Here is a 13,211-nt window from a genome sequence, read left to right as displayed (position 1 = left end):
TTTCTTTTTTAAAAAAATAAATCGTGTATCTCCTTTTACAATCATCAATACTACTCTATTGGGTGTTGTGAGATATAAAGAACAAAAAAATTTCACTAAATGTTTAAAAGTTGTTGCTTAATTGCTTAAACTAAAGAAAAAAGAAAAAGGAGAGATTTGAACCTAAAACACTGATTATATTAGTAGATACATGTGTCATTCAATCTAAACACTCTTACATACAGAGGGAGAGATTTTGATCTCACCCACAACTTTTTTTTAATAAGACTACGCATAATGAATTAGACAAAGTCATCTTTTCCAACCAAGTTGACATGATTAAGCAAAATCCACAAACAACAGACATAAAATGTTATGAAAAGATAAAAGGATATAAATATTTCGGGGCATAAACTAAACCCAAGCAAAAACATAAAAGAACATAATACTAATATACTCATATTTTACATCGTGAAAAACTCATTAACTTACTGGTTACTTTCTTTTTTTAATCTAAACCACTTGCGTTTTTAACTTTTCATTCAAATTTAATTAAATGACGATACATAATATTAATGGTTTTTGTTTATTTTATATTTTTGGAAATTTAATCTTATTTGATACTTTTTATATAAATTTATCTTTCTTATATATCTATACTTTATTTATTTTGCTTTTAGTTAAAATAATTATTGAATACTTAATTAGTTAAAAAATAATGATTTTTTAAATGAACATTAATATTATGTGATTATAAATATATTTATATTTCTTAATTAATAAATTATAAATAATAATAATCTAAAGGATTTATTTGATTAAAACTATATGTTTAAGGATTTTTAAAATGTCAATAAATCATACTAATAAATTCATTAAAAATATAATTTGATTTTAATTATAATTAATTTAAAATTTATACCTAAAATAATTCGTGATTGATTGACTTAAGAAAAGTTTTAAATCAACCTCTATAATATATATAAAGATATTTTAAATACACGTCTAGCAAATATATCAAAGATAATATTATTAGAATATAAAATTTAATACAAAATGATACATAAATACAATATTATATAAAATATACTATAAAACTTATATTTTATTATTTATAAAATATTAAAATATTATATCTGTATTTTATTTCATATTAAATTTTATGTTTCAATAATTTTACTTTATATCAAATATACTTACAACTATTATATTATATGAGTTGAACTTATGGGACTTATAGTATTAAAGATTAAGACACAAATTTGTAAGTTAATAGTTGAAATTTTGCTTAAACGCATTGTGATTATTTTTACTACACAGAGTGTGATTTGGTTAACGTTCAAAATGTCTCCAACTATAATATATTTTAATTTTAAATCCTAATCAAAATTTGTGCTGCATTTATCGCTCAGTTAATATCAGTTTTGTTTATTTTACATGTATTATGTATTATGATATGATTAATATAAATAAAAAAAGGAGAATAATAATTTTATTAAATTATTTTTGTTATTTATTAGTGTATTTTTTATTATCATAAATACAAAGTGATATATGATATTTTTTTGTAATGATATTTTTTTTTTAATATCAGCAGCTATTTTTAGTAAAAAAATTATTAATTTTTTTCTTTCAAAATATGCTTACTTATAGTAAATATTTTTTTTTATGTAATTATCAATATATACTAAACTGAGAAAATTAATTAATTTTATCCCCCGATAAATAAATTAAAAAATAATACAATTTATTAATAAAATTAATATATAATACTTCATCATAATGATTCTAATTGAATTATTTTATCATTTTACATGAATTAAGAAATTAAATATGAGAGATAATATAGAATAATACTTTAATATATTATTAATGACATAAATGTACGATGAAACATAGTATATTAAACATGATACAAAAAATATCTATTAAATATAACAAGTGAAAAAATTACATTAAAAATTTTAAAAAATTATTTATTTTTAAACTTATTTTTTTAAAAGAAAATCGATTATTTTAAACGGAAGAATTATTATTATGGAAGTTTTTAATTTTTATATTTAAAAACTAGAGTTTTTTTATGTATATATCCTTTTTTATTATTTTTTTCCTTAAATACCTCACTCCCAAGTTAAATTCTTTGAATGCCCTACTTTTTTGTCTCAATTTCGAGAAAGCAACCTCCAACTAAATATAATGTTAAATAAATGTGATAATAAATTATTGTTATGCAGTTGGAGGTCGCTTCCCCTGAAAACGACTTCCTAATGAAATAAAAAAAAAATTCTGTGAAGATCGCTTTCCCCCAAAAAAACGACTTCTTTTTAAAATAAAAAAATAGGACATTTAGAGAATTTAATTTAGGAGTAAAGTATTTAAAGAAAAAAATAATAAAAAATAAATATATACATTAAAAACTCTAAAAACTAAGATTCTATATATAAAAAAATGTCCAAGAGGGAGTGTCAAATCTACATATTCTCTCTCTCTGAATTCACAGGATAGACCGTTTGCTCCGCAGATTCGACTCAATCGCCGATCTTTATTACTCGCTGCTCCTCTTCTCACCATCCCCTTTCTTTCCAATCTATGTCTCTTCTCATGTTGTAGTACTACTAAATGTTTCAGATTTTCAAGGTACGATTTTTCATTCATACTTGTACTTCCCATTTAATTTATTTTTTTAAATAATGTTTGCAAAAATATACTCACTTCATATAACTTGATAATAAAATGAGAATTTTGTTCTCTAGTGTGTGTTTTTATTTTCAGTTCCCTCCCTTTATTCAATCACATTGGTTTTATAAAAAAAAAATATTTTCAGTTTGTTTTATTCTTCCTCCTTCTCGCTCAATAAAATAATCCTAGCAATTAGGTCATATTTGTAATTGCAATTTAGTGGGTTTTGAGTCAACAATAATAGATTCTATTATTTTTTCTTCAATAAGTTTATGTTCTTTTTTATTGAATTTGTATATATTTAGATTTCCAATGAATTTTGTAGAATTATAGTGTGTCCGCGTAATTTAATAAAAAATATATGTTGAAGTTTCAATGATTCAAATGCACTGTTCCATTTCAAGTTGTCCAAGCTTAGTTCGAAGTCGGAACATTTTAATTTTTGATTTAATCCAACCACCAGAATATTAAATGAGTTTTTGGTGTTCTTCAATCAATGTGAGCGTGTTCGTGGGATTTGAACAATGTATGGAACATTTGGACTGTTTTTACTTCCTCTCTTATTTTTTTGACCAAGGAAAAAAAAAACCTCTTATTTTTGTTTTTGGTAATTTTGTCTGAAAAGGGTTAATGATTTTGTCTGTGCAGTGATAGTAGTACCTTCGCAGTCTGTGTATCATTGTCATTTTTTTTTCTCTTTATGAGATTCTTGTTTGAAACTCTGTGCTTTAGCTAGGTATTCGATGAGTACAATAAAAAAGGTTCCTTTTATGGAAATGAGATCCACTTTTTACCATCTCATGATTAAAAAAATACAATCAATAAAAGCCAAGTTAGTTGGTGCAGTAGTATCACTTTTGAAAATAGCTCAAAACACTACTCTCTCTGTCTCATTGTGACTTTAGGAAGAAAAAAAATTATTTTCAAATTTTAATATAATTTTTATTATTTTTATACTATTACTTAATAATTATTATATACACGATAATTTATAAAATATTATTATATTTTATATTAATAAAAGTAAAAAAATTTATCAATAGTTATGATGTATAATTTGATAAAATAAATTATCTTTTTGTTTAATTATTATATATTTTAATACATATACAAAAAATTTAAATTATATTCATTATAAGATAAAGAGAATATTAAAGTGTTGGAAATAAAAGTTCATGATTATCTCATGTTTGAAATATTAATTTTTCAATGTTAATTTTGTTAAAACATTAACAGAGTATATAGGGTCCGAACTAACCAATGTACAAACAATTTAAGTTAAAACTATGTGTATTAAAAATTGAGGGTAAAAAAAGTAAAAAATAATTCAATGTAGTTACATATGTATAATAAAATAGATTAGTTATAGATGTTGATCTAATTCAATTGATCGAGTTAAGAGATCTATTTTTTTTTGTCTTAACCCAAATTCGATCTTGAATGCACAAAAACTTGATTTTATTTTTTATTTATTTATAAGATTTGTGTTATTTTTATTTAAAAATACATTATTATGACATTTTGTTTGCCTTTAAACATATGGGGTCAATCTTATAAATATATGTATCAAAACTTATCTCATATATTTTATTTATGAAGTTTTGTCAAAACGATATAGAACCATTATGTACCATCTACTAAGATCATCATCAACTTTATAATTTAGCTCAATTAAAATAATATTTCATCTTTCTAATGATGAGTGATTTTATTTATAAAAAATATTATCTTAAATTGAATGATCATTTTCATTTTCAATATACTATTAGTTATCTGGCTTAATTGCATTTTTGGTCCTTCTAGTTTGGCTGAATTGCGAAAGTAATCTTTCCATTTTGTTTCTCCCCAGTTTTAGTCCCCAAACAAAATTTTAGTCCAAAATTTGGTGAAATTTTATTTTTTTAAAACCGTACTACACCATTTATGATAATAAATTTTAGGTACAATTGTTGCAAATGAGATCTTGAAGCATGACGTGACTTAAATAAATGCAAAAAAAAAAAAAAAATGAAATTTAATCATGTTTTGAACTAAAATTATGTTTGAAGGATCAAAACTGGAGAAAAATAAAATAGGAGGACTACTTTCACGATTCAGCTAAAATAGAGGGACAAAAACTAGAATTAAGCCTAGTTATTTTGTTTTCTTTGTGTACTCTCTGATTAATACTAATTATATCACTCACAAACTAATATATTTTATTTTGCATTTATGATAATTATGAACACAATTGTACTTGATAAAAATAATTTTATAAAATTATTACTCACTTTTATTTATTATACATCTATCATCTTAGAACAAAGAAAATAATAATAATATCACCAAGCAGTATAATTCTTTAAGTATTTATGAGAAAAGTTGATACAGGTACCCATAAAGTAAAATTAATCGTGAATTTAAAAATAATGATATAAAAAAAGTACATGGCTTCAAATACTATTAATTTTGGCTTTGGGTCTTTGGGCCCTCTTTATCTAAAAAAAAATATTTTCAAATAATTGGGTTATTGAGTATTATACTCCATAAAACTCTAAGATACAAATCAATAATAATAATAATAATAATAATAATAATAATAATAATAATAATAATAATAATAATAGCTTATAATCTGATTCCTCTAAAAAAAGAACTGATGATGGTCATCATTTATACCTCAGAACTTGTCTCATCTGCCCAGAGTCTTAAACAATTCCAAACTACTTATGTTTTGTCTCTCTGTTTGGTTAGTGCAGGTACCTACAAATATGATGGATGATATGATTACTATAGATCAATTTCAAAAATAATATTTTTCAAAACATTTTCAATATTTTACATCTTTCTTCTCATCTTATTTCAACATGATGCAGGACAGATTTTACCTTGATTAAGCTTTTTACTCTCCACACCCCCCAAATGGAGGATGACACATACTCCACCCTTCACAATGGTACTCATATTGATGGCAAAATCCTCCAAACATTTCAAAAAAGCTTTGTTCAAGTCCAAAACATATTGGATCAAAACCGAGTACTGATCAATGAGATAAACCAGAATCATGAGTCTAGGATCCCTGACAACCTCAGTAGGAATGTTGGTCTTATTAGGGAGCTTAACAACAACATAAGAAGAGTGGCTGAACTTTATGCAGATCTTTCAACTTCCTTCGCCAAATCCATTGATGTTTCTTCTGAGGGAGATTCAAGCGGTGCTGTTAAATCAGACGGTAAAGCCACTCACAAGCGACACAGACCTCTTTAGACACTTTTTTTTTTTTTTTCATTTTGCTTGGTGGTTAGAGAAAAAAAAAGGTTCTGTAGCTGTTTGTATTACAGAAATTTCTTCACTTCATTAATTACTTATTGCTTACATTTTAAATAAATATATGTATATGATTTTCACCATTCCTCTTACTATGTAACAGAACTTTTCTTTGTTTCTGTTTGTCAAAAGGGGTTTCATAAATTTTAATCGAGTAAATCTCTCATGTAGGAAATTACCCTCTTAATTTTTAATTCAATAAAAAATATAGATTAATTTTTTAATCATTAAAATTTCAATTATTAAGTCTCTTCTATCGTTATAAAATTTAGATATTATTTTTACAGTAAATTGTAATTTTCAAATATTTTTAAAATAATAAATCCCATGTGTTTCGAATTTTTTGGTAGTTTAAAGATTAATTTAAGTTTTTTTTGTCATAACAAATATAAATGTATATATAAGTTGAGTTTCGATCATCCCATAAATGAGAACATATTGGGCCCCTTGTTTTAAGCTCTAGTGTTTTGTTTTGAGATGAAATGGAATACTTTATATTTCTCTACCAACACCAACCATTAAAGTGCATGTAAGGAAATGTAAACATTAGTCAAAAGGCTCATCATCATTTATATGAGATTCTGTTCTTGTGGTGGTGAGTGATCGGGAACAAAAATTATTTTATTTTTATTTTTATTTTTAAATCATAAAGCTAGTACTTTCTTTCATTTGTTTCAGAACATGTGCAACATATATGTACGCAGTTTCCACTTCTCAAATTGTCACGCCCCACATTCAAACACATGAACTAACGCTGCCTACATGGGAATAGTCCTAAAACAGTAACCTCCAATAGTTCAACCTTTTTTCTCTTTCACTTCTCATCCAAAGTAAGAATTAGGAATTAATTGCCTAAATATTAAATATATAAAAAGCTAAAAAGCCGATATATACTTTTAATGTTTTAAAGTTTTAATAGAGATGTGAAATTGGAAAGAATAAACATTTGAGAGCAAGAGAAAAATTAGAGTTTAAGTGTAAGTCGTATTTATATCATTTTTAAATTTTCTAAATGTTACATATACAGAAGAGACAGTTCACTCTTCAAAGTGTATAAATTGAATTTGGATTATGATTGGGATGGCTAGAGTCACATACATTTAACATCTCAGAACCGTCTGATCTTATTTAAATGTCACGAAATTTTTTAATTTTTGTCTAATAAAAAATTTCAAAGTTAGGAATATGGTTCGATTTTGATCAGACCACTTCCAACTTGATGATTGCGTGACTGCATTTGTTTGTGACAACACACAAGCTGAATCCCTTTAAGTTTAGATGAAATGTTTATTGCGGTGTTCTGAAAATGTCAATTATTTAATGGATTGATTAAAATAAGGGACTACAATTGCAATTAATTTTATTATTTAATATAATATAAAAATGTATTCCAAATTTATCTTTAATTTCATCCGTGTTCTTTTTACAATATAATTTCATCTCATATTAAACGTTATTTTAAATTTTTTACCATAAATTATATAAAAAGCAGATATTTTAAAATGTGAACACACAAAGGCAAATATATTATTGGAATATGACGTGAGCATTGATATGATACATGTTCATTACTAAATACTTAATCTAATTGTCTATCTCATTTTTTACATTAAATTAAATTGTTTATCGCCTACTAGTTTTGACTATCTCTTTTTTCTTTCTTGTTTTTCTTTTTCTTTTTCATGTTTGGAAAGCAATTGAGACTCAAGATAATTGAGACACGAATCCGCTCTTCATAATATCAAATATCTCTAAGCAATAATCTTAAGAATATATTTAGTGGATTATTTTTATATTTTATTATTGTATAAAAGGAAAATATATTTCTTAACCTTTTTTAATGTACAAGTGGAGCACTATTGAAATAATGGTCAATATCTTACTAAGCATAGATTTACCATTTACATTGCTATATTTCGCAAAACATTTATATTCATGAATCATCGTTCGTGAATGTGAAACAACCAATCAAGGTATAATATAACTATACATAGGTGAGTGAGTCAAAAAATCAATATTAGTTTTTCATTGGGTTGGCTTTTCTATTCACGTATGTGTGGTTATGAGGTATCTAAGAGATTCAAATCATGTACCCAAATAAAGAGATTCAAATCAAATCATGGATAAACATCATTATTTTGTTTGGTAACTCAATTGGGTCGGTATATTAAAATAAATGTTCTAATTGAATTTCTTAATAAAATTTGCAAATCAGAGCAATATAAACTAACTATTTTTCTCTTATCACTTCAATATTTGTTATAAGTTACATACAATCACAAAGCTTTTACATATACAAGCGAATGTTAAATATAATTTGATACTTCAACTCTTATTTTTCTTGGTAAATTTATACCTCGCGCACAACTATAAAAGATTAATTTTCTTATATAATTGTTATCTATTTAACCTCTCTCAATTAAATAAGTCTTATTGTTATGTAGAAGCAAAAGTTTGTATTAAACTAACTGCCAACTACTTTCGTACCCAGGTTTACGACTTTTTAGACTTCTAATTCAAAATTCAATTGTGTGTGAAGATAAGAAAAAATACCTAGTACTTGTTAGGAGCACCAAGCTGCGTCAAATACATAAGCATGCTATGTTTCGAGGGGAAAAAAATAATCAACGACTAACAGTATCCTATATAAAAAATGGATTTGGTCCCTAAAGTAAGCCAAGACAAAATAGACATTGTGTGGTACATAACATGTGCGGTTGGAATCTACTTTTGCTTTGTTTCCCTTTAATTTGTTCCTTACATTTCCAGCAACTAGGTTAGAAACGAGATCAACTCTAGTTTGCCCAATGAAAGCTATGTTTTTTAATGATAATAATGAGAATTTGTAGATATCTACATCATTGGTTGGACCCAATTACATTAATCCAACTATAATAATACACGTACCATGGCGGAAATGTTTAATTATGACCAATTGACACTTTATAATAATTTTTCGATAATTTTTAACATGTGGCCACCCTTTTGTTTTCACTCTCTCTCATGCTTTTTATAAAACTAAACTCGTTTGAGTTGAAACTTTTGAGAAAGACAATCGCACATTCATTTTTTGAAAATTTGCATTACTTTTAAAGAATATTAGTATCAACTTTCCAATGTTGACATCACTTCTGTTAGGTGACCCGTAAGTGTTGCAATGTTGCGTTTTCAAACATTCTATATTGGATGGTTTGGTACGAAGATCATGTCTAATTGAAGTTTCACCTGCCATAAGGTAACGAAATTCATAGTATGTAGTTTTATTTTCATCTTCATAATTAAGTGCATCACTATTTAATTCCTCCGTTGCCTAATGGCATGTGAATTGTAATCATTTAAAATCCTCAAAACCTATCCTCTCATTGTTAAGAGTTTCTATTTGCACCTTAATTCTCTTGGTTGGCGAAACTTCTAGTTATCGAGAAATGATATTCCAACCACCAATTTTAATTTTCCAAATACATAGATCCTAAATCATGAAAGAAATAACATTTCTAGAGCTCCAATTTTTCTTCTATTCGTTAGTGGGGGCATTTATAATAAACAATTTAAAAATAAAGGTTTCACTTAAGATTAGAAATTACATTATGAAAGAGATGAAGATTGATTTAATATTTAAAAGGCGATAGTTGATACAAAGTAAATATTTAAAGAACCACAATAATGATGTATTGTCAATTTATTAGAAGTTGGCTAAAGGGCTATTTTCATATTTGATAGAAAATATAAGAGATATAATAAAAAAATAAACTAATTTTAAATCTACTTATTTTGTCGTTACTTTCGCTTTTTTTATCATTCAACATTGTCCTTAAAATAAATACAAGATCTTGATATAAAGAAAAGTACCTTATAATAATTCATATTAAATGATTATAAAAGATACGAAAACAAAAACCACAAGAGCTGTATTTATAAAACATATTTCAAAATTAATAAAGTGGTTAAACTCAACTAACTAACTAACACTCTAAACTACTAATGAAATATTCAATCTTAACAGTGAACAAAAGTTAATTCAATTGGTAAAAAGTTGACTCTTACCCCACAAAGACATGAGTTTATCTCGTATTGTCAATGTGAGAATCAAGTTGGTGGATCATTTATAAGTATCTCTGCAAACAATCTTCCTCCCAATGTTAGGTGTCATGTCCTAGCCCTACCTTAGCTACTTTCCAACTCTTCGATTCAACCCACCTCTAACCCCACTCTTTCTCCTTCACAAATATACATATTGACAACTATGTTGACTGCATTCTTAGCCAGACTTACACTGATTGCTGTTAGTTTTGAAAAATTATTTTTAAAATAATTTTCAGCAATCAAATAAATTACTTAGTTGAGTTACAGACTAAATTTCTCTCTTTAAGACATTTCACAACACTGTTCAAAATTATGCAAGAGAACCTATATATCCACTACAATGTCAACCTTGATGATAAAGCACATCAAAGTAACAAAGTAACAATGTATTGGTTTTGCTACTATGTATTGATTTTACTACTGTACTGTAGAAAATTATTTTAAAATTACACCTTCAATATCACTATAATGATACTCTAAAAATAGGTTACTTAAGACCACGTAGTATTAGAACCGTTAAGAAAAATCGAAGAGACGGAAAAGGGAGAAGTGAAAGAGGAAGAAGAGAAAAAATTTGATAATTGCATCCAACAATTTTGATGTATTTTTTTATAATAGTTTGAAACTTTTTATATAATAATAAAAATAAAACCGGACATATATAAAAGTTATTCAATAGATTTTTTAATAATAAATTTTTTATATGTTAAAAGTTATTCAATATATGACAACTTTTCAATGTAAAACTTTAACAATTTTTGAATTCGGCCAGTAACATTCTTTCTATATTCCAAGAGTGATCTAGACATTCTCATAGACCACACAAACAAAGCTTCTTACACTATGTTTGCAGTGGCTTGTTAATCAATGAATTATTCAAGATGGAAGTTGAAAGTTGAATACATAGGAAGTAACGGTAGTTGATTACTGAAAAGTGAGATTATTACACACAACACAGATTTCATTGACAATAGACTTATAGAGATATGATGATGAGAGAGAAATACTAAAATCCCCACTAAGCCTCAAAAGCTCTTCAGCTTCGCTTAACAGGATCGAAATTGGCAACACCAATAACAGCACCAACAATGGCAACAGCAACAAGTCCACCAGCACCTATGCTGAGCAAGAAATTCTTGAGAGAAGGTGAAACAGAAGCAGCTTCAGCCACATTGGGAGCCATCATTGAAGCTGTTAATGCAGCTGCTGTAACTCCTGTTACAACTTTCTCTTTCATCGAAGCTTTCACTTGAAACTTCTTTATGTTCTCTTTTGATGATGATGATGATGCCAAAGCCTTTGAATGTAATGGTGTGTTGAACAATGATTGAGACCTTGGAAGTTGTGTCTTCTTGCTGGCACAACTTATTGGTACGACGATTGAAAATGTTGAAGTTGAAGCCATTTTTTTTTTCTCGTTGTTTTTGTGATCTTGATAATTGGTTGTGAAAAAGAGTGTGGAAATGGGCGTGGTGTTTGTGTTTTGAGAGAAACGATGGTGGAGACACGAATGAGAATTAGTTAGAGGAATATTTGATCATGTCTCTGACGTGGCAGCTTCTCCATTCAAAATGAATTGATAAGGTTATCCTATTTGTCCAATCAACACCTAATCATTGATATTAGGACCTATTGTTATAGTCCAAGTATATAAAAATGCAACATATTATCAATTGTTCTTGAGACATGTGTTAAAAGAATCTGAAACTAAAAATTATATTTTATGTTCACGCACGGCATATTTTTAAATATAGTATTTAATTTTTTAGATGTTTAACGATTATCCTAAGAATATTTGATAATATTTTTAATACAATATGATCAAATCTTTAGATTTTGATTGGATATAATATTCAATCGTTAATATATTTTTTTAACCATCTTATTTTTAAGATAATTGAATTTTGTAATATTTGATAAAAGATAATTGAATTTTTCAACATTTTCTAAATTATTTATTTTCAACTTAAATTTATTTATCATTTGAGTTTAACCACTCAATTAACCAATCATTAATTATACGAAATTACGACGTTATTTTATATTTAATTAATCTTAAAATAATTTAAAGTAAGTGTCAATCTTTCTTTTAAAGATATGTGTATCTAAATAAATTGAAGAGTACCTAAGAATTTACCAAAGAAATTATTAGAATTGTCTAATTAAGTTTGTGTGTCATTTGTGAGCCATTTTAATCTTGTACTCCTCATTAGATTTTGTACCCTCAATTAGCTTTGTACTCTTTCATTATTCTTTCATTATGTAAAAAAGATTCATTTTTATTTTCATTCATTTCATTATAAAAAATTGCTTCAAAATTGTACCATTTCATCAAAAAAGAAAAAATTAGTACGTAAATTTTTTTCTCCAACAATCTACTATACAAATTAACACTATGAGAAATTTTAATTTTCAAAAAATTTGGTATGCAAGAATTTTTTGATTTATCAAAAGATTTTGGATTCTTGAAAGATCAAAATTTACGGTAGTTAATTTGTATATGAGAAATTTCGTTGATGAAATTTCTTGTAGTTATTTACTTTTTGAAAAATTAAGTTTTGAAATTTTCAATAGTTAATTTTATTCTACCAACAATTTTAAAATTTGAAATTTCTAATGTATAATTTTTTTAAGATTTAAAGTTCGATACATAATAGAACTATCAAAAATTTTAAAAACTGAAATTTACTGTTGAAAATAGCTACCGAAAATTTCAGAAAAAATGAAATTTCGAGTTCGAAAAGTTTAGAAAAAAAAATCTATGATTTTAGAATGTAGAGGTCTGCTCAATTATCCAAAATTGTTTTAATTTTTACCATTCATTTAAAAATATTTTAATAAATTAAAGGACAAAAATTATAAATGAAAGCTACAAGTCTAATTGAGGAGATACAAAATACAATTTTCTATCTCACATATTTAGATACCATAGACTATTTACTCGTGATTGGGCTTCTTCTATCACTACATACCGATCTTCTTGGGCTGAAATTAAGGTGTTCGTTGCCTACCAGTATTTGGGTTCAGTAGAAAACTGTTTCATACAGCCCAAAATTGAATATTAAACAACACAAGTTTTGGTTTTCCATTTTGAGTCTAAACATAATTTTTAAATGGCAAATGTGTTGATTTTTTATTTTAGTTACATAAAAATAAAGTTGACA

The 13,211-nt window shown here is 25.9% G+C and overlaps 2 protein-coding genes across 2 annotated transcripts; one reads left to right on the top strand and one right to left on the bottom strand.

Annotated features, from left to right (window-relative positions):
• Window positions 1-5,296: 5,296 nt before the first annotated feature.
• Window positions 5,297-6,047, top strand: LOC101506035 (protein ELF4-LIKE 4-like). Its single transcript, XM_027336617.2, has 2 exons — window positions 5,297-5,396; window positions 5,519-6,047. The coding sequence occupies exons 1-2, from the start codon at window positions 5,297-5,299 to the stop codon at window positions 5,902-5,904; spliced, it is 486 nt and encodes a 161-aa protein (XP_027192418.1). The 3' UTR covers window positions 5,905-6,047.
• A 4,814-nt stretch (window positions 6,048-10,861) lies between these two features.
• LOC101505710 (uncharacterized) lies at window positions 10,862-11,566 on the bottom strand. The gene has a single exon (XM_004507923.4). The coding sequence runs from the start codon at window positions 11,450-11,452 to the stop codon at window positions 11,084-11,086; it is 369 nt and encodes a 122-aa protein (XP_004507980.1). The 5' UTR covers window positions 11,453-11,566; the 3' UTR covers window positions 10,862-11,083.
• Window positions 11,567-13,211: the final 1,645 nt, after the last annotated feature.

The sequence above is a fragment of the Cicer arietinum genome, chromosome 7 (genome assembly GCF_000331145.2).
Source record: "Cicer arietinum cultivar CDC Frontier isolate Library 1 chromosome 7, Cicar.CDCFrontier_v2.0, whole genome shotgun sequence".
Taxonomy (NCBI): domain Eukaryota; kingdom Viridiplantae; phylum Streptophyta; class Magnoliopsida; order Fabales; family Fabaceae; genus Cicer; species Cicer arietinum.
The sequence above is the reverse complement of the archived record's forward strand: the minus strand, read 5'-3'. Positions and strand labels throughout refer to the sequence as shown.

Bases quoted from the DNA above. Each gene is read 5' to 3' on its own strand.
- LOC101506035 (XM_027336617.2), top strand. From the start codon at position 5,297: ATGATGGTCATCATTTATACCTCAGAACTTGTCTCATCTGCCCAGAGT. The intron at 5,397-5,518 runs GTACCTACAAAT...GATGCAGGACAG, and splicing joins TCTCTGTTTGGTTAGTGCAG to ATTTTACCTTGATTAAGCTT.
- LOC101505710 (XM_004507923.4), bottom strand. From the start codon at position 11,452: ATGGCTTCAACTTCAACATTTTCAATCGTCGTACCAATAAGTTGTGCC.